This window comes from Leptonotus elevatus, chromosome 14, assembly GCF_054856555.1.
Source record: "Leptonotus elevatus isolate MCC_2025b chromosome 14, RoL_Lele_1.0, whole genome shotgun sequence".
NCBI lineage: Eukaryota > Metazoa > Chordata > Actinopteri > Syngnathiformes > Syngnathidae > Leptonotus > Leptonotus elevatus.
Window position 1 is genome coordinate 4,424,378 of NC_141252.1, and position 22,292 is coordinate 4,446,669.

At 41.1% G+C, this 22,292-nt stretch overlaps 2 protein-coding genes across 6 annotated transcripts in view; one reads left to right on the top strand and one right to left on the bottom strand.

Annotated features, from left to right (window-relative positions):
• The first annotated feature begins 7,615 nt into the window (after positions 1-7,615).
• Positions 7,616-22,292, top strand: part of fgfr3 (fibroblast growth factor receptor 3) — a 117,301-nt gene continuing 102,624 nt past the window's right edge. For 2 of the 5 annotated variants that reach the window (XM_086093991.1, XM_086093987.1), the window contains exons 1-2: positions 7,616-7,697; positions 10,050-10,134. The gene's annotated coding sequence lies outside the window, so the exon portion shown is untranslated. The other 3 variants (XM_086093990.1, XM_086093988.1, XM_086093989.1) reach the window with 2 other exon arrangements.
• On the bottom strand, positions 12,032-17,257 carry foxi2 (forkhead box I2). The gene is made up of 2 exons (XM_086094860.1): positions 16,561-17,257; positions 12,032-14,343 (listed from the first exon to the last, which is right to left on the bottom strand). Exons 1-2 carry the CDS (start codon positions 17,255-17,257, stop codon positions 13,790-13,792), a joined length of 1,251 nt encoding a protein of 416 aa, XP_085950986.1. The 3' UTR covers positions 12,032-13,789.

A 22,292-nucleotide genomic window follows, 5' to 3' on the forward strand; every position in this document is an offset into this window, starting at 1 on the left:
AGAAGAAAAGCGGATGAGTTCCTGATGAAGAAGAAGAAGCCTGGAGGAGAAAAATCCTCACAAATGGAGTCGCCGTGCGACAAGGAGTTCAGGGCCCCTGATTAAACGGAGGTATTAGCAACGTGGCCGCCCCTTCAGTTCCTCTCTTATTTTTGTTCTGATTCCAGCGACGGGCCCGGTCTTGCCCGACTTTCAAAGCGTAATTGACACCTTAACTGTAATTTCATGGTTTCACTCCACCTGCCTTTTGATGTCTGCTTCGTGTGTGTGCGTGCGCCGCCAGTCACTTCCACGCAAGACGTCTCGTAGCTGCGAGGCCCGCTTGCGAAAGGGGGCGAGGAGGTGCATGCTGGGAAGTCTGCGTCGCTGGAGTCTGTGAACGAGGCAAAGGCAAATCCGGCGGTTCACCGTTTCATTCGTTTGGTGACCAAGCTCGTAACGCGTTTTACACGTGAAGATTTTCGTCAGAATTTAATGCTTCCTATTGAAACGCATACTAAAAAAGAGAAAGTGCAATGGATACCAGCAAAATATTGGACAGTGCACTACTGACCCCACTAGCTGTTTTCAGTCAACAACAAATTCCATTTTTTCCCTAAACTAGCACATTTATCATCTCACAATAAACTTGCCCAAAAATGTACATACCTACAGCAGTCGCTTTCTGTAGGCCTAAAAAGCAGGATTGAAGGATTTGACATTCAATAATCTTCAGCAAAAACACATCTGAGCTTCAAATACTTCCTGTTTTCGTTTGTCTTCATTCTAACTTGTCTAATAAAAGACTGTTCTGTTATCTAGTTGTCTGTCCTCTGGTGGTTAACAGTGGAACTACACCCAAAATAAACAGTCCAGAGTTCTGAACTAGACAAAAAAGGTCACTTAACCCCAGGCCAAAACCAAAATGCACCACCCGACACAGAAGTTCCATTAGTCAATCCAAACAAACCACGTTTACAAGAGGCTCATATCAGCTAGCATACAAGCCTAAAGAACATGCTAGCACAAGATTATGTGACGCAACACAAACACTATAAAGTTCTCAAATTCAACTTTCAGCATTTACACTCTAAAGAAAAAGTTTGCGCATGATTTTATTGTAAAAACCTTCTACGCGTAGACCACCCCAGAAAAAATATGGTCACCCTGTGTAAGGTAACACGCCAACGCTAACGCTAATGGAGGAAGCCTCCGTCTTCCTGTTTCAAGTGTTAGCGATGTGTTGACAGGCAAATTACACTCCGGTGCAGCATGAATCACTGCAAACAAGACAACCCCTTGCTGTAATTACCCATCACGGCCGTCGCTCTATTACAGGTTTCTTTATTACCTGCTGTGGCGGGCGCACTGCATCTCGGCTATCAAGCTAGCAGGTGTAAGCAATGCAGCTGAGGCTCATTTGGAGGGCAAAAATGCAGTCAAAAACAGAAGAGATTGAAACATTTGGGGTCGGGATGTTGAAGGGGGGTTATGGTTAAAAGTTTGGGAAATTTGGACTTTTTTTTAATGGTGTGCGCTGGGGATGAGGTGATTATTTGGTTGGGCCTTACAGTACTTATTTTAGTACTGCTTGAAACCTCTGTCAGAATGTTGAGGAATCCAGACAGCCTCAGCCGATCAGAGAAGCAGATGAGGCGCCAGCAGGAGGGGGGGGGATGAAGGGTGAGTAGGTGTATTTGGGGGGTGGTGTGCGGCCCAACTAGTATTGGTCATCTCGAGGTCAGGGCCGTCCCCCCTGCTGCGTGCCCCGACCTCGGCGCGCTTCGCCGCCCTCGGCAGAGTTCCAGTTTTCTGTCCAAACGAGCGGCAGAGGAAGCGCACCCCCCCCCCTCCACATATCCCCCACCACCCCTTCCTCCATTGCTGGCCTGCCGCGAAGCTGACAGAGCGTCGCGGTTGGCCTTAGATTGCACCTGCACTGAGGGAGAGGGTTACCTTTTTTCCAGCTTCCTCTAGTCAAGTCAAGTCAAGCATGCTAGCGACATGTTGCTAATCATGTAGCATAAAGTTTTTGGGATAGAAGTTGTATCTACGTGCGAGACTTCAACTATGGAGGCTTGTTTGTGCCAAAATGAAATAAAGCTTGCATGTTTGGTTACCCGGAGAATGCATACATGCATACATACACATTCTGTAAATACAGTATGAAAATTATTTTTAGTTAACTAAAAGGTACGGATAATGAATGGATGTTTTTTTTATATTTATAATATTTATAATTACGTTTGAAGATTTGGAAATATTTTTTCCTCTCTCAATTTGTCTTTAAAAGTACTATACTGTATTAAATGTGTTTAAATATTTAAATATATTTTAAAATGTTCTTTAAAAAGTATTTTTATCTTATGTTTATACAATACAGTATACAAATATAAATAGTATTTTAAAATATATATAAATATTTTAAAAATATTTGCTACAGTATTTTTACTGTTTCTACAACATGTATTTACTTCATCTATATTTCAATATTAAAAATATTTCTAAGAAATTATTTTCTAACATTAAATTTGAAATATAAATATCAATATATTTACCAGTTTGTTTTGTGTTCCTTTAAAAAATATAGTTACATTTGAACATTTAAAATATTTAAAAAATGAATAAAATTTTAAATATTTTTTTTTTTTTTTAATTTCAAATATGAAATAATTACGGTATAGAAAATAAATCATATTGAAATATTTAATAAAATGAGCTTGTTTCACATCTTTATTCATTTGTATGTATTTATATCAATCAATAGGTAAAATATGTAAAAATAAAATATAATAAAACACTTTGTTCATTTGTATTTCATCTTTTTTTATTATTTTTTTATTTTTTCTTTCTTTTTAAAATTACTTCATTTTCTTTCTCCATTTTTGAAATGCGGTAGGATTGCAATCCACAAGCAGTGGGATCGCCTTCTTTATTTGTTTTTACATTTCTGGTGCTAATTCTGCCTCCTTCCTACTAGCATGCTACTAGCGTGTATCTGCTAGCGTGTTGCTGCTTTGGCAGCTCCAAGCAGTGCATGCTCCAAGGTCAGAGGTGGCGTTTACCTCATAACAAGCAAGTAGCATGTGTAGCAAGTGACGCCCCACCATTGTGCCACTGTGTACACAAACACACACGCAACACACATGTGTAAACATTTGCAAAGGAGGAAGGATCTTGGCTGCTTGAATCGAGTGTGTGGTTTTAAAAGGTTTGGCAAATTGGTATGTTTTTTTTTTTTTCGCCAAATGCTCGTGTCGCTAGCTCTGTTGACATGCCCACTTTTTGCAACCAATGAAACACTTCACTTTCACTTTAAGTTGGTCTTTCATTGGCTGTAAAAAGGTGTGAAGCTGTCTTTGTTATAGACCGTGTGAAAGGCACTGACGAGGAATCTAGGGACGAAGGTATCCTGCAAACTTCCCGTTGGCCGTATAAAGTGGGCCGACGTGGAATAGAGAGGCTGTGAGGAAGGCGACAATGGAAAGCCATAACCGGGGATTATTAAGTCCCCTTTCACACAGCCCTTAAAAGTAATATTTTCCCTGCTTTTTTCCAGTGTAGTTGGACTGTGTGAAAGGGGACAACATGGGTGGAGGGATGGATGATCTACAAATTTTGTGGCTTAAAAGGCATAACAGCGGCTATGTGAAAATCAGGAATAGAGGTAAGAAGACCCCTTACACACTCTCTAATAAACTGTCCATGTTGCTCGGCAGTGTGAAAGGGTCAGACATGGAATGTGTGAATGAAGGCAACCCGCAAATTTCCTGGCTTTAAAGGAGAAATTGAGAGGTGAAAGGGAGCAGCACAAATCAGGAATAGGGGTGGGAAACCCCCTTTTCACACCGCACATGAACTTTTTCCTATTTTTTCCCCTTGACTTTGACTGTATAAAAGAAACCGTCACGGAATGGGAGAACCAAGGCAAAAAGTGAATTTCACGCTTTTAGAGACATACCGGTGGGGTGCACAGTCCCCTTTCACACTGCCCATCAAAGCTATCTTGCCATTTCACAGTGTGAAAGGGGCCGAGATGAAATGGGCAGGAATCTGGGAAACATCCCGATTGGGAATTGCCTTCTGTGGTCCCAATCCTTTCCTGCCCTGCCGTGCCCTCGGCATACTGAACCCAGATAAACCCCCAAACCAGTAACCATTGTAACCCCATCCCCGTGTGACGACATAAAGCTGTTCGGAAGATCGCCCGACTGGTAACCCCCCTCCCACACAACACCCTTGTCACCCCCCCAATCACCCGGCTCCTACTTTGCCATGGAGGCTGCCTTCGCCCTCCGGATGAACTTTTCCCCGAGACCCCGAGCTCAGAGGGGGCTGGATTAGAGCATGGATAGAGAAAGTGTGTGTGTACGTGTGCATGTGTGTGCATGTTAGTAATTATTCCCATAGTGACACACTGCTGGACTTTTCTGCCCCCACAGTGACATTTGTAGGTTAAGTTAGAGATTTCCAACATGCTTTCCATTCGAAAATTCAGCCCCCGAACACAGTTTGACTTAACAACATACACTTTGGCAGGCGTGTCTATCAGGAGGAAATCCACAAAAAAGTCTCAAGAAGCCTTGCCTGAAAAGACACAGGAAGGCAGCTATGTTGGTTCCAAGTGGCCATATTGGTTTGGTAGCCGTCTCTAGAATTTAACCTAAAACTCCCAAAGACTTAGAAAAATAACATTTGGTAGTCATGTCTAGCATAAGTAGACCAACGACAAGGTCTCAAATAGCCACGTCCGAAAAGATTCGGAACGTCTGGAATTTTGGTTTGAAGCGGTACGTTTGTATATAATAATAAAAATCAGCCCCAAAAGTCAGTTATGAAAATTCACGGGTAGGCTTACAAAAAAGGGTCAACAACCCATGGTCGAAAATACAGAGGAACCATTTTTTGTTTGAAGAAGCCCTTTCAGACATCCAATAAAAAACATACAGACCTAAAAGCCTGTTTGGCTTTGCACCATAACATTTCGCATGCATGTCTATCATGAGTTGATCCACAAAAAAGTTCCAAGGAGTCATTCCTGAAAAGTCACAGGTGTCTGACATTTTGGTTTGGAAACGACCATTTTGGCTCAGCAGCAATGTCAGTAATTATTTTTCAAATTCAGCCCTCAAGGCCATTTTGACTTGGCCACATGAAATTTGGTAGAATTGTTTATCATAAGCATACTAAAAAAACTTAAAAAAAAAAAAACTATTTTAGAAGCCATGGCCAGTCTGTAGTTTTGGTTTCAAGAGGTACTTTTGTTTGGACGGAACACTAATTGAATTCAACAACAAGAAAAGTTAGCTCCAAAGGTTAGTTTCACTTAGCACCATGACATTTGGTAAGAATGTCTTTCATGAGTAGACCCACCAAAAAAGTCTCAAAAAGTCATGCCAGAAATAAGACAATCTGCCATTTTGGTTTGAAGCACCCATTCTAAAAGTCAACAAGATCAAGTCAGCCCAGAAAGCCAGTTTGACTAAGCAACATGAAATTCGGTAGACTAGTCTGTCATAAGTAGACCCACAAAAAAAGTCTCTCATAGCTATACTTAAAAATACATTGAAAGTCTTCCATTTTAATTAGAAGCAACCATTTTGGCTCAATAGTGCTGTGTAGAATTAGTTTTAAAATAAGGCCTAAAAGACAGTTTGACTTAGCAACATGAAATTCGGTCGACATGTCTATCACAAGCAGACCCACAAAAAAGTCTCTCATAGCCATGCTTGAAAAGACATAGACAGTCTTCCATTTCCATTTGAAGCAACTCATTTGGCTGAATCGCGCACACATAAAAGTCTCAAGACGTCATGCCTGAAAAGACACTTTTTGTTTTGAAGCAGGTTCTTGAGTCAGTCATATGGTTTCCTTCTAAGTCTCATAATGCACTGCAACACTGGGAGGGGTGTCCCTTGGTTGTGTGTTTTCACCGGGCGAGGCGCAAAGTCATATTTTTGTCAAAGCAAGATGACTACACTGAGGGTGTTACAGTTTGTTTTCTCGTTTCCTGGGGGGCAACAAGAACAGCTCGCCTCAGCTTGACCCCCAAACGGACACCCCCCAATCCTGTTTACCTACATCAACCAACCCCTCCCCAACACCACCATCATCACCCCTCCCAATGTTGTCCTCCTGCGAGGCCTGGGCGTGGACTGCCAGACTAACAACAGTCCCGCTCGCACACAATGGCCATGTCGATTAGCGCGGGTGGAGGGGGTGTGGGTGTGGGGGGGCGGGGGCTACGGGGCGGTTAATAGCTTATTACGCAGTGTAAAGTGACAGTGTGATCTGGAGGTCCCAATTAAAAGTGTGTGTGTGTGCGGTGGGAGTGTCAGGCAGGGGGTGCGCACTTGAGGCCAACGATGCGCATTCCACTGCGACGGGTTCCCCGCTGGGGATGGGGGGCTCACACCCCACAATATTTGAGTGTCTGCCCACCCGCCTACCGGCTGTTGGGAAACTCGCCGGAAACAAACTCCTAACACGCCTCGCTCTGCGCTTAGTTGGTGCAAAGTGTGCGGTATAGTGTGGGCCATACTCGACTGTAAATAGTCAACAGGTTCATCTGACAATGAGATTGATGCACAAAGCTATTCATTCTCTTTTACTTTTGTTTATTTATTTATAGTACTGACACGATCGATCATTTTTAAAATCGATTAATCTAGCGACTAATCGGATTCATTTTAATTTTGCATTAAAATTTATTACAAAAGCATTTCCCCCCTGATTACTGTTTATTAACCAGTGATTGGTGTTTATTTCATACTTTGTATTTGTATAGGGAATTTTTTTTTTAAGGAGGGGGGGGGGGGGTGATTGATGTAATACTATGTTACCGGTACTGTCATTGTTTTCCAAACAAAAAACAGATGTTTGCAAATGTCTTATTTTGATTACACAGAAGATAATCATTCTTCCTTCATGAAAGATCAGTGAACAATTATTGTTGATATCCTGAAATCAGAAGATGTGGACAATTGAAAAAAAAAGAAGCTCCAAACGATTACTGGATTATTAAAATAGTTGTTGATTGATTTGATAATCGATGAATCTATTAATTTTGACAGCTCTATTTATTTATGTCCCTAATTTGTTTTTCTGGTTAATCTATTTTAGTTGAAATTATTTCCAACAAAAGAAAGAAAGTACGGTTTCAAAATATTTTCATTCACAATAAATAGTCAGAGATTTATGCGTCTGTGCGTCATGACAGTTACCGTGGTCACGTGATATGCGACGAGGAGAAAGTAGTGAACTGGCTGCCCGAATTGCCAAACAGAATGAGGGAACTACATATTAGGCAGGGCACTATATAGTGAAGGGCTATGTAGTAAACGAGGGGTTAGGGGATAAGGGTGGACATTCGGACACAGCCCGTGAATCTCATCAACAACCTCCTTCCTTGTTGTCCATATGCACGTCAATTAATTGTGTCCCCTAACAACTAAGTGTGGTGGAACAAAAGGTATGTTCCCTTTTAAGTTTGAATCACAAAAAAAGCCTATCTTATTATTAATTTTTTTTTAGGCTACATGAATTAATGACTTTTTTTATTGTTTCCTTTTCACCCCAAATTAAAACTATGAAATAAACCAATTAAGTAATCACTTTTCCTCCATTCAAGGTGAAGGCGGGAGCGAGTAGGAAGCGTCTTGACGGGGCGGGCGAATCGCGCAAAGGAATGATTTGATCCAGCGCGGCTCAATTAAGTGGTAAGTCGCTGCAGCCGTCGTGTGGAGCCGGTGAATTGGAGCCGGGTCATCTCCGGGTTAAGGTGTTATTCATTATTTTTCCGCCTGTCGGATCCCATGAGCGGCGGCGGGAGACGGTGGCAGCGCGGCGGCCGGGGAGCAAAAGGGCTCGCCGCTCGGGGTACGTCAAGCGCGCTCAAAGCTTCTCCGCCGGCCGGGGGGGATTATGATCAACAAAGCATGTCTCGCACCTGCAGCCGCCCGCACAATGGAAACGAGGGTGCGCACAGGCAGACAGACAGACAGAACATTTTTATAGAAGCCTTCCGCCATGACGTGGATTACGTTAACCCCTTCGGCATCCGCCAAATATCATGAGACACATTGCTAACATTTTTAGCTGAATTGTCCAAAATGGCCGACAAAAGCAACAGTCGTTTGACAAAATTTGGGCACATTACCTTTGATGTCGATGCATCCTTCCCTTAAAAAAACGTCACTGTTTCCAACATGAAGCTAACAGAGAAACATTGTTAGCATTTTTAGCCTTGTCCATGAAGGATCCAATCTATGAAGTCTTTTGACCCAATGTGGGCAACCCGTTGTTGATATAAGTGCACGTCTCCCAAAAGAAACACAAATGGTTTCAACAGTAAACATTTCAGAACCTAAAAAACATCCTGCCAATATTTTCCGCCGTAGTCGGCATTGTTTAAAATGGCCGACCCAATTGATGAAGTTGTTTTGACACAACTTGGACAACTTGCCTTTAGTGTAATCTCCCATTAAAAAGCAAATGACTGTTTCCACCATTAATCGTTTTTCAGGCAAACAGACGTCCCGCTAACATCTATAGCCTTACTCTTCATTGTGATTAATGGCCGACCCCCAAAAAACAAAGTCTTTGGAGTGGACCTAACTTGGGCAACTTGCGTTAAATGTACTCGCACGCGTCCCTTAAAAAAAAAAGGGCCTTTTGAAGTTTAAAGCTGACAGAAATATTCTGTTAATATTTTTTAGCTTTGTCTATGATGTCCAAAATGGCCGGCCGAGTCCGTGAAGTCTTTGAGCCAAAGTTGTCCAAAATGGCCGACTGAAATTGATGACAGCTAATTTGACCCAAATTGGGCAACTTGGTTTTTTGTCTTTAATGTCCAGTAAAGTGTACATTTGTCATTAAAAACACATGAACATTTCCCACATGAGTCAATCTTCAGGCAAACAGACTTCCCGCTAACATCTGAGTCGACGACGTGTAAAATGGCCGGCCCCAAAAACTGAAGCCTTTGGACCCAACTTGGGCAACTTGCCTGATGTGAGTGTGTGTCTCCCAAGAGAGACACACTAATGGCTTTGATAGGAGTCATTTTTCAGGTGAATTGAGAAACGTCCTGCTGACATTCTTAGCTTTGCCCATAATCTCCAAAATGGCTGACCCAATTGATGAAGTCTTTGTACCAAAGTGGGCATGTGGGCAAAAATTAAGAACGTTTCCCACATGAATGCTGTTTGAAGCTAACAAAGAACCATCCTGTTAGCATTTTTAGCCTTGTCCATAATCTCCACAGTGGCTCTTTCTCTTGCCCCCCTTCAAAATATGATTCTCATTAACGAGGTGACACCTTTGGCGAGGGTTTTTCGAGGACGACGACCTACGCGTCGCCCCCGAAACTGTTGCCCCGAGCCCGATTTCCAGCCGCTTCCCAGCCGCGTCAACAATGGCGCTTTTCAACGTCACCCGGAGGAGACGGTGCCAAATGAGGAAGGTGGGCGGTAGTGGGGGGTGGGGATGGGGGGCAATGGATGGTGGTCAAACAGACCCCGGGTCAGTGGATCTTCTCTAATTGCCAAGTTGGCAGCCCATTCGCTCATTCAGTTAAACTGCTGCCGGGCTGGAAACCTTCTGGAGAACATACCGGACCTAAACAATATCTTTATTGCGCCATTATTTTATGCAGCTCATGTTGTAAGCGTACGTCATTTGTTCAATGACCTGATTTGAAGTTTACGATTTCATGATTAAACCGATTTAATCATGAAAAATTGTCAACAGGTCACTTTATAAAAAGTCTACACACCCCTAGTGAAATGCCATTTGTGACATGAGAAAAAATGAGACCGAGATAAATGATTTCAAAACAAATTCCACCAGTATTTTACCACTCAATTGAATTTTCAAAAGTAAAAGTAACTGAAACAATGTGTTTGCACAAGTGTGCACACACGCTCTTATAACTGTGATGCATTCAAACTCACACTAAATGGGAGTCAGTACACATCGACCACCATTTAAGTGTCCTCTATTAACCTCCTGACCAATTTCAAATGTTTTACTGGGCTTTTCCTGACATTGTTTTTTGTACTTTTGAGCAGAAAGATGATGCAGAGTTGGCTGCTGTGGAGTCGGCACTTGGAGACAGCTTTCCACCTTCGTTCCCATTTGTCATATCCGGTATCGGTGAGTACTTGAGTGAATATTTGAACTGGAAAAAAAAAACTGTATAAAAAAGTCATTTGAAAGAAAACTAAAGCAAGAAATAATAACTTACATACTGTAGGCGATTATGCCATTAGGCAAATGCTACTGTGCTTGGCGGAGGTAACCGCTGATGTTTACATAAGGCTCGATGAAGCGCCATCTGCTAACATCAACACGTTGATCTTTTTTTTTTAAGCGCTCTTAATCCCGTCCCGGGGCAGGCGCAGCTGTAGCGTGTGGATTGTACGTATTGGCGTATCCGTGTCGGCTAACGCTAACCATCAAACGCTAGCAACATCAGAGAAGCCAAGGCCCTAATTGACGGCTGGACGGGCATGAAGGAGCCGGGACAAAAGACAAAAGCGCCTTTGTTTCCCCTCGTTGTCCATCAAGACGTGCGACAAACTCGTTGGATCTGCGCCAAACTTTTGCTCGAGACTATACCGGAAGCGGCCTCCATTTTGTTATGTTATTCATAAAAACCCACACACGTCATCTGATCTTTAAAAGAACAATTCATCTTATATCAATTGTTTTTATTTGTAAAAAATAAAATTAAAATAAACTTGTCTTAAATGAATCACTACACTATACCTGCTCAATGATATTTAAACATCACATTCCTAGCGCTGACTCATGATTAGATTTAATTTAATGCAACATAACCACAAATATTTGGCCAATGACTCAGAAATAATTATACTTACTAGTTCTGTTCTGTTCTGTCATACGGTTGAATGTCAGCAACACTTTGAAAGCTAACTGTAATTTGACTGCACATATTCACCTCAAATTTAATTCAGATATACATTTTTTTAATTTACTATATCTTATTGGCTATATAAGAGGCCTTTTAAGTGTCACATGGCTTTTTTGTCGAATAAATAACTTTTAATCTAACTTTAATTTAGTAACTATTTCAACAACTGAGTACAAATGATTTGTAACTTTAAAAAAATATTTTTGGTGTTTTATTGTATTTTTCATTTGTAATATGTTAACTAGCCCGATAAACTTTCGTTGGATTGATTTAAGTAAAACAACTAGTCATTCCTTTTTCTTTTTACATTATTTATAAAATGGTTATTTCCAAAGATTATGCAATTCCTGTTTTAGTACTTCTACAGTTATAAAACATTTTTCCATTCTAGTTTTTACCGTTGTTGACCTTAGTATCATCATTCATCGGAAATTAAGCCAATTTAATTATGTGATGCATTTTAATATCAATTTCCTGCAGCTAAATGAGCTGTTAAAAAAAACCTCTGATCATTGTGAACAACACAAACATTAAGCAAATGAAATTGCAGACAGAGGAGCCAACGGCATATGAAAATCATGAAATATGACTATAAAGTGCATGTTATGACAACAGGACATTTATTTATAATAATCACAGTTGGAACTGCCTGTGTGTGCGTGTACAGACTGAAAAAGGCAACAATAGAAAACTTGAAGGATTGTCTCATTGAATCCTGAGAAAAAATAGCAGTGATTGATACATATATAGAAATAATATTCATATAACCCAGGACGTTGTGTACACATTTGCTGTTACAATGCCAGAGTAGAAAACCAACAACGCCTGTTTGCATAAATAGCATAAATATTTCCAGACTATAATTTACAAAAAATAGATATTTTTGTTTGTTTGTACGAGGCGTAGTGCTGTTGTTTCAGTTATAAAGTTGCCATCAAAAGAAAGAAAGAGAGAAAAAAAACCAAGTGACGTTTACTGCATGCGAAGCTGAGAGGAGACGTCCTGTCTCTGTGAGGTAACGTGAGGCGGCAAATCCCCCCCCCCCACCCCCCAACCCCCACCCACCCAACCATGCTCCCTGCTCAAAAAAAAAACAAAACGGCAACTTGGGCAGGTTTGAACACGTTTGGCCGCCACAGAGCAAAAAAAAAAAAAAATGCCCCATGGGGTTACTGCTGATTTGCAAGTTCAAGAAGCTGCGGCGTTTGAAGTTTTTTGGTCATCGCGTCTTCACACGAGGGAATATTGTTAATGGAATTAAACATTGCAATAGCAGTCATCGCGGCCTTTCTTTTGCGGTATGACCGTATCCATGTGGTTTGTCACAAGTTTGACAGATACTTTTTTGAGCCAAATTTCGACATATCTACTTTTTATCCAGCCAAAACTTGACATGACAAATTTAATTCTGGCCAAAGCTTAACATAGCCCAACTTTATGTAGTCATAGCCTTTCCGGCCAAAGATCGACATGCCTGAGCTTTACACAACTAAAGCTCGACATATGTGAACTTTATCTAGCGAGAGCTTGACATTATTTGAAATGTATTGAGCCAAAGATCACGATAACTTAAATTTAGCTTACCAAAACTCAACATATCCGAACTTTAGCTTGCTAAAACTTGTTGTATCCAAGCTTTAACGAGCAAAAGTTTGACATATCTAAATTTGAGCTAGCCAAAGTTCAACATACTCAAACTTTATCTAGTCAAAGCTCGACATCTTTTAACTTTTATCTAGCCAGAATTTGACATCTCCAAACTTTATCTTGCCAAGGTTCAACATACTCAAACTTTATCTAGCCAAAGCTCGACATCTTTTAACTTTTATCTAGCCAGAATTTGACATCTCCAAACTTTATCTTGCCAAGGTTCAACATATTTTAACTATATTTACCCGAAGCTTAAAATCTTTTATCCAGTCGAAACTTAACTGATCTAAATTTTATCTAGTCAAAGCTCAACATGACAAAACTTTGTTTAGCCATAAATGGACACCTTTCGAACTTTACTAGCCAAAATTCAACATCTATGAACTTAAGCTCGCTAAAACTTGACATGTCCGAATTTGATCTCGCCGAAGTTCAACATATCGGAACTATATTTAGCCAAAGCTCTTTAATCCAGAAAGCTTGAATATCTGAACTTTGTGGCGGCCACGGACGGCTGAGGGTGTACACACGGTCGTTCAGTAACCAAAAGGTCGGCTGTTCGATCCCCGCTCTCCCCGAGTCATGTGTGGTCGTGTCCTTGGGCAAGGCACTTTGCACGTATTGCCTCCAGTGCTACTCACACTGGTGTATGGAAGGTGCGAATGTTTGGTGGTGGTCGGAGGGGCCGTGGGCGCACACTGGCGGCCACGCTTCCGTCAGCCTGTCCCAGATTTGTGACTGCATGAATAATGTATCCATTCCATTGTAAAGCGTCTTTGAGTGTCTAGAAAAGCGCTATATAAATCCCATGCATTATTATTATTACCTGGCCATAGCTCGACATCTTTGAAACATTATTTAGCCAAAGCTCGACATCTTTGAACTTTATCCAGCTACAATTCAATATTTCCAAAATGTATCTAGCCAAAGCTCGTAACTTGTTTAAGAAAACTGACTGAATTGTACACTTTAAAGAATCAAAGTATGCTTAAATGAGCGCAAAAAATGTACCATAATCACACATCTACATTTACAAACGAGTGTATTTAATGTAATTCATTAACAAAAAGAGATAAGTGCTTGTTGATGATGCGTCACTAGATAAAGCTCCATGAGGTACACGCGTACAGTCTCTTAGCAACCAAAAGCAATTTCTCATTTTGCTTGTACCTAATCAAGTGTCCGGCAAATGTAGCCTGGGCTGGTTTTGAGGGGGGCGTCCCCCTATAGCTCGGACCCGTCTCGGGGGTAAATGAGGCTGTTGACGCTGAAGCTGTTGTACAAGTGGCTGTTGAACTGTCCGCCCTGGCCCCCTCCGAAGGCGTTGTAGTACACACCGCGGTTGAAGTGCAGACCCTCGCCGCCGTGCTCGGACCCCGCCGAGTCCTGCTGGGCCCCGGCGTGGTACGGGCCCTGCAGGGCGCTAATGTTCCGGCTGGACAGCTCGTTGAGCAGGCCCAGCGGCCCCGCCTGTCTCCCCCCGTGGGCCGCCGGGCCCCCCAGGGAGGACATGCTGCTGTAAAAGTTGCTAAAGCACGACGACGGCGGCGGCGGTGTCTTGAGGTTCTCGCTCAGGGCGTCCATGTCAGAGGGCGAGGGCGTGCCCAGGAGCTGCGGGCTGTTGGCGGGTTTGGGTGTGGGGGCCTGCGTGCTGTCCTCCATCTTGGTGGCCCCAGGCGCCGACGCGGGGTCGGACCTTCGCTTCCTTTTCCGCCGGAAGTTTCCGTTGTCAAACATTTTCTCGCAGTTGGGGTCCAGCGTCCAATAGTTTCCTTTGCCTGTGATGTGAAAATTCACATTTGTCTTAAATTTCATTGGATGAATCTATTTTAATGTCAGCCATTTTGCAATGACATTAAGATACTTCCTGCAACTATCTCGGGACTGACAATTAATCGGTCGTCCAATTTGAGCTGTTTGCTGATGTACAGTAAATGTCACTCAGAATGTCACGTAATGCTATCTTGAGCGATTCAAAAATAATGTATCTTCATAGATGTGTGTGGTTGTATAATAATATTAGATTTTCTAAAAATATTTAAGATGTAGTAAATGTCTTTTTTTGGTGTTTAAGTCCAGTTTGTGTTTTTATTTTTATTCTTGGTTTCTTATTTCATTTCATCTGCATCTACAAACCACCTGTTTCTTGTAAAACTATGAAAAGTGCTCTTTGACACACCTCTACTTTTTTCTCATTATTTATATTTGAAAGAAAAACGTGTTACATAGTGTGGTGCTGCTCCTTTTCTTTTTTTAATTATCTGTGGCTTGTAAAAACAAATAATTACACTTAATCATTCAAAAAAGTACATGTGTATATACTGTGTGAGTATATTTGATGACACTGTGTTTTCATTCTGTTTATTTATCTTGTATTTTAATCAATGCGCCGTGTGCAGCTGTAAGGTCTGAATTTGCCCTCTGGGGATCATGAGATCTTATTTATGACACAACAACCTTTGATGTACACGCAGTTTAATCATTGTTATATTCAACTGCTTGTCTATATCTTCAAATGTAAAAAATAAAATAAAATGTATGAGGGGTATTTTAAGGCTTTAACTATAAAATGCTTTGTCTCTATATTGATTTTATCTTGAGTTTCACTTATTGTGGAATGTAACTCACGCAATGAACTTGGATCACCGTTTATAATAAAAAGGATGACATTTTCTGTGGAAGTGTATTGCTGCCATATCAGAAAGAAAAAAAAAATCCACTATAACGTTGTTCTCTCTGGTTCAGGTCACTGGATCCGATCAGTCTTTTTTTAGGACTTAGAAACCCAAATTGCTGTTCTTCTATAATACTGTTTAAAAAAAAAAAGAGGCTAAGTTTTTCAAAAAGCGTCTGCCAGTGACGTAAACCGTAAAGAATTGCTTTTTTTTTTTGCGGAAGCCAAACTTGGCGCTTTTGAAGGTGATAAATTATCACCTTCAAATGTGAACCTTGCCACGTGAAATTCACATTTTAATGTGAAAATTATCATGTTATAATGTAAGGTTGATCACATAATGTGAAACTTACTGCATTATAATGTGAAATGTATCACGTTATAACGTGAAATTTGTTGTAAAGCGAACTTGATCACATAATGTGAATATTACTATGTTAATAACGTGAAAGTGATCACATAATGTGAAATGTATCACGTTGTAACATGAACTTTATCATATTATGAAAATATTGCCATGTTATAGCGTGAAATGTATTACGTTAATGTCAAACTTACATGCCATAACATGAAATGTATCACCTTATGTGAAAATTATTGTTAAACCATGAAATTTACTACATTATAATGTGATACTCATGATACTGATTAATTTTTTTCTGGTTTGACAGCATTACGTTTGTGATTTTCAATACATTTGATCTTGAACATTTCATTTTATGTTTAGATTTATTTGGGATAAAATGCCAAACGTATCACATTTTGATGTGGTAACTTAACGTTAAAATATGAAATTGATCACGTAACATGAAATTCATCACCCTAAAATGTGAAAATTATCACGTGAAAATTTGTGTTGAAATGGGAAATTTGTCATGTTATAATGTAAAATGACATGACATGTTAACATATTAGGCTACATAGGAAATGTATCATGTTAAAAAAATGAAACCTTATGACGTTAAAACCTGAAATGTTATCATGTTAAAATGTTTGTATTGTTAAAACATGGAATTGATCACATAACGTGACGCACTGAATTATTTTTCTAATGTGGCAGCAAACTCCCTTCAATTTGAATGTTCAACATTTTGTTTGATGTAAAATGCATTTTAATACGTGTGAATGTGTGAGAGGTGAATTCATCGCGGATTTTCACTCATCGCGGGTGCGTTGGGAACGATGAACGTTGGCTCTCTACAGTTATTTAAAACAATTTATATTCGATGTTACGTTCGAGAAGTAGAAGTTTCCGATGTTCTTTGTCAGTCAGTGAAGCGACCCTTCAGGTGTCGCGACGGTGGGTGTTGCGTTCACGTACCGGGGTCGTCCTCGTCGCGCGGCACCTTCTTGAAGCAGTCGTTGAGCGACAGGTTGTGGCGGATAGAATTCTGCCAGCCGGCCTTGCTCTTCTTGTAGAAGGGGAAGTTGTCGGCCACGTACGCGTAGATCTGACTGAGCGTCAGCTTCTTGTCGTGCGCGTTCTGGATGGCCATGGCGATCAGCGCCGAGTACGAGTAGGGCGGCCGCACCAGCTTCAGCAGTTCCTCCTGGCTGGCCACCGACAGCCAGCCCAGTTCCGGGCCGCCGAAGGCCGACGAGCCGCCGGCCAGGAACGGCCGCGGGGAGCCGTACGCGGGCGGGCCAAAGGGGGCGGAGGGGCTGCCGGCGTGCAGGTAAGGCGGCGCCGCCGCCGCCGCCGCCGCCGGAATCGGGTTGACGCCCCACAGGTACGGGCTGGGCGGGGAGGCGTACTCGCCCAGGCCGAAGCCAGTGGCTCGGTGAGCGGGAGGCTGGAGAGTCTGAGGCGGCGGCGGCTGCTGCTGCTGCTGCTGCTGGTGCTGGTGCTGGTGCTCGTGGGGGTGATGATGGTGACGGTGGTGGTGGTGGTGGTGGTGGTACATGCCGCTCAGGGAGTCGCAGTACACGGCCATGTCTGCGGCCTCGTGGGCGCCTTTGGGTGCGGAGGAGTGATGCTGGCTCTGGTGGTTCTGCTGGTGGGACTCGGGGTCGATCATCACTCCCGGCGGGGAAGCCCTCCGAGTCGGTCCGGAAGAAGTCGTTCGCTATTTCTCCGGTTCTCGCAACAAGTGTCAGGCGGCGTGTAAAACTTCTTTGAATTGTATTGACGCTCCTGACGGCAAAAAGCTCGACAGCCAATCAAGATGCGAGGGGGGCGTGGCCCGGACACGGCGAGAGTCTACCGGGGTCATTTCTGGAGTCGAACCTCACACTGACAGATTTGCTTTCACTCGGACTAACACACTTGGACTAAACAAACTCGTAAATGTCTTTTGTTTGTTGTTTAAACAAAAATACATCGTAATGTATTTTTTCTAAACTTAAAAAAATAAAGTAAAAATCATGCCTTTGGGTCTATTGTTCCAATAAAAAGTGAGACATTTTTAAATCAGATCCCAACTTATTTTTTAATGTCTTACATCTATATGTTTAGTTTCCACCAAATAATGAAAATGGCAAAAATTGCAAAAGAAAAAAGTCAAGCCTTAAAATAAACTACTACTACTAAAATTATTCATTTTTTTAATCATGCATTGAATTTATATGATTATGTTTAAATTTGGTTCCACAAATTTGAGCATGGCATTATTATATAAAAAAAAAAGTTTATATATTTTTGTCGATATTGTAAAAAAAAAATGTTTTCTTCATGCCGTTTTTGGACAATATGATTGTCTAGAGAAGGAAAATCGTAAATACAACTAAGCAAATGTATAAAATTATTATAACAAATATAATGACCAAAATAGATGTCACAACACACAAGCCCTGACAGCTAAAAGCTCCTCAGCCAATCACAATCTGAGGGGTGTGCTCGAGACACACGTGTGGAACCTCCCTCAGGGAAACGCTCAAGGTTGTATTTGAGGCAAAACAAACTCTGAAAGCAATATCATAATAAATAAAGTGTTTTTTCCCCAATCATGTCATCAGGAAAAAATAAACTTCCTAAAATGCAGAGTTTGGCTTTTGTTTAATGTCAAAAGTGAAAAAAGAAAGAAAAAGTTTATATTGTGCAATGTGGATATGAATTTTCCATGGCATTCCATTTTATTGCTATAGTGCTAAATATGCTTAGTAGGGATGTTTGATTTGATTTCTCAGACCGATACCAATACGAGTCGAGTAATCAACTGTTGCGTAGTCACCACTACCGATACCAAATAACCAATACCACTAGTATAAATGATACATAAAAGTTCCCCCCAAAAAACAATGAAAGATAATTTATCAAAATATGGCATTTTTCCTTTAAAATGCATGAAATTAATGGTCGTTTTTGTATTCTTCTCATTTCTAGTTCCTGATTGTAAAACGGTCACAAGAGGGCAGCTGATACTCGCCAGTACCGATATCTTGAAATTAGGCCGGGTATTGGCCTGATACCGATACCTGGAATGATACTCACCCTTCCCTAATTATTAGCAGTAGTTATGTATGTTTTTAATAAAAGTGATAAATTATGTAAATATAATAAATTAAATATATATTTTTTATTAATTACAACAAAATGATGAAACTATCTCGCCAACCTTTCAAAACATAATTAAAACATATTTGAATTTATTTTATAACTGCAAAAAAAAAGTCTACATTTAAAAGTGTAAATCAACTCATGGACTAACTGATGGTTTTCATTTCCATGTGTACATAAACTATTGTGATGCAGTTTTCACGCTAAATGAATTTTTAAAATTTTGCTTTTTAAAAATCATCAATGCTGAATCACATAATGTATGACACAAATCACTAGTCTGTTATCACACACCATACTGTATATTTATTTCAATTTTCAGAAAGGAAATTAAAAAGTAAGATGTCCTTTTTATGAGTAAGGTTATGGTTAGCAGGCGAGTAAGACAAACTGCATGTTGTCGATGTACACCACAAGTATGACAGGATTTAATAACGTGCCCACTTATCTCAATAATTAACACAGTGGGTCTCCTAATGGCTGATAATTACTCTTACTTACGAGTGCTACAGTGGATTGTCTGCATTGTAATTAAAATGAAACGTTGCAATATGGATTGCTGTCTGTCTGTCGAGCGTGAGGAGTGGTGACATCTTAAACGTCTCCTGGGGGGGCCAGCAGTAAAACGTGTTCTTTTAACGCTCATTAAAGCGTCTGCACAGCTCGTAAAAGGAAACTCGCATTTTCAACACATACTCCAAAAACAGATCGCTCAAAAAGGGACACACACACACTACTTCACTCTAAAAACAAATGGGTAAAAAATAACCCAACTATGGGTAAAAATAGACCGATCCTCTACTTGGGTCAATTTGACCCAACTTTTAGTGTAAGATAACTCATAAATATTAGTCAGACCCTTGACTTGGGTCAACAAGTTGGGTCATTTTTTATAAAACAACTCTGAAAGTTGGGTCAATTTGACCCATGAAGTGGATCGGTCCATTTTTGATCCATAATTGGGTTACTTTTGACCCAACAGTTTTTAGCGTGTTGGCTCCATTTGACCCAAATTTCTTTTGGGGATGTTTAGTGCACTGTTAAAAAAAAAACATTGGGTGAACTCAAAATTTCAAGGCAACAAACAAGCTTAGAAAAATAAAAATGAGTTTAAGTAAAAAAAATAAAAAATAAAAAATGACCCATTTTTCAGTTGTTTTGTACTAATTAACTCATATTCACACTCTAAAAACAGTTGGGTCAAAAATAACCCAACTATGGGTCAAAAATTGACCGATCCTCTACTTTGGTCAATTTGACCCAACCATTTTTGATCCATAATTGGGTTACTTGTCTTTTGACCCAACTGTTTTTAGAGTGAAGTCGTGGATCGGTCTATTTTTGACACAAATTCAGAGATATTTTTTTTTACCCAAATGTTTTTAGAGTGTACTTTTAAATAAGGTGAAAGAGCTAACCCAGCACTGGGTCCAAAAGGCACAGAGCCAATGCTTATTTATACCCAGCACAATAGGTTGCGGATTTGACCCAACATGTTGGATCAAGATTTTGGCCCAACAAGGGGTAAATGCTACCCATATTCATGGGTTAAAGTTACCACAAAATAGGGTTACTTACCAGGTTATCAGTTGAAGAAGAAGTAGAAGAAGCAACTTGCAAGTCACTCACATGATAGATACACTCTTAAAACTAGTGGGTCAAATATAATAACCCAGTTTGCATAAAAAAAAGGAAAAAGAAAAAAGGGGCCCAACCCACTATTTGGCTCAATTTGCTCCCAACATTCTGGGCTGTTTTGTACAAAACAACACCAGCAAGTTAAATTCTGAATGGCTTAGAAAAAGCAAACTTAAGGTTTTGTAGTGTTGTTTATTTTTCAACAATATTCGGTATACCGCTGTAACACCTGAATGGGAATTTCCACTCTGGGGGACATTAATATTGTTTAATTTTATCTTTAGCCTTTTGCTTTTGCAGTATCGGGTGTTCGCTTGTGGGCCTTTTGCAATCAGGAACTAGGAATTAGAATGATTATTTTGCCTGCAATAGCCCGTTCTTGTTTAGATTATTTTATAGTTAGAGGTTTTGCAAAAGCAAAAAAAAAAAAAAGCTGAACAAAAAACGTTTTTCTGATCACTAAAGAATGGAAAAGCTAGAAAAATAGAAAAAGAAAGAAGAGTCTCGTCTTTCCTTTGCTGTTTTATTTGTCATTTGTCAGTGGAACTTATTTGTGGGTCAACACTGCCCCTACAGCTTTCATGCTGTAAGCGCAGGTGCTAGTCTGCCTGTATGGCGCACAACAACCACTAGATGGTGGCATCGCACCACACTGGCCTGAGCCCACAACTTGATGCTCGCCCTCGCAACTGTTACAAGGACCTGGAAGGGATCAAGCACATTGCGGGAACTCTCTCTTAAAACATTCAAGCCCCTCCTTCCTCCATGTTTGACACATTAGCACCACTATAGTCTTCATGATGTTCCCGCTTTACATCCGCCTCCTGCTTTTTGGCCGGGGTGCATCCAGGCCGCAGAGTAATTGCAGAAGCAGGAGTCGCTCAGTCTGACTTGAATGCCGTAATTTGGGGCTTGGCCGGCAAAATCATTCCGCTCGGTCGCCAAACGTTGTCCACGGGACGCGTGGAAAGCAGCAGATCCAATCAGCTAGCATAAGAAAGACTCTTTGTCTCTTCATGTCCCACTTGTGGAAAGAGCCACATTGTAAAAATCAATAGGATTCTTGATTGATGCACTAAAATACATTTTCTTGAGGAGGACAAGTTGGGGGGAAGGAGGAGGAGGGGGGGGTGTCAATAGGTGTCTGTCTGTGTGTAAAAGGTGCATTGATGTTTGTTTCTTGGCACACTGGGTCACATTGAGGAAGCATACAATGAGTTCATTTAGCCCAAATCTATTTGAGGGGCATGTTTACATCAAACCTCTGTCAATCCACCTGTGTGCGTTCCGGACGCCGCCGTTTACACAACCAGATAAACACTTTAGTGTTTACACACACACTTACACTCTCTCTCTAAGAGGGTTATTCATGGTGGGCGGTAATGGTAGTGTTTGTAGCTTTTAGTGAGCAGCAGATAACGCCGTCAACGTGTGTTGACAGCACTGCCATGGTGACAGTAGCGCAAGCTCAAGTCTGACGCAGTACCAAAACTGGCCCGCGAGAGGCAGCAAAGCGCCGCAGGGTATCTAGCAAAGAAGAAGCAGCCAGCTTGCTAGCTTTGTAACGCTAATAATGTCCGATTCGTTGGGTGCTGTGTGAAAGGTACTTGCAAAAAAATGCCCGGCAAGACACATTTTTTCAGCATAGTGGCTGTGTGAGAGGAAATAAATCAGCAAGGACTTTTCCATGCAACAACAACGAGGCGCTCTAAAGCCCTTGTCCACATGCTGGCTGTCAAGTCAGGTAAAAAACAAAAAACAAAACTGCTCTCATCACCCTTCTGCCTTTTTTATTGTGACCAGCGCACACTCATGGTTGACAATGAGGCGCTCTCAAGTGGCTACGCCAGTGAACCATCTAAAAGGAAGATGCATATTTGGGGTGTAAGCAATTGTGCCGGATAGTTTGGATGCAAAGG

Bases quoted from the DNA above. Each gene is read 5' to 3' on its own strand.
- foxi2 (XM_086094860.1), bottom strand. From the start codon at position 17,257: ATGATCGACCCCGAGTCCCACCAGCAGAACCACCAGAGCCAGCATCAC. The intron at 14,344-16,560 runs GTACGTGAACGC...TTCACATCACAG, and splicing joins GCGCGACGAGGACGACCCCG to GCAAAGGAAACTATTGGACG.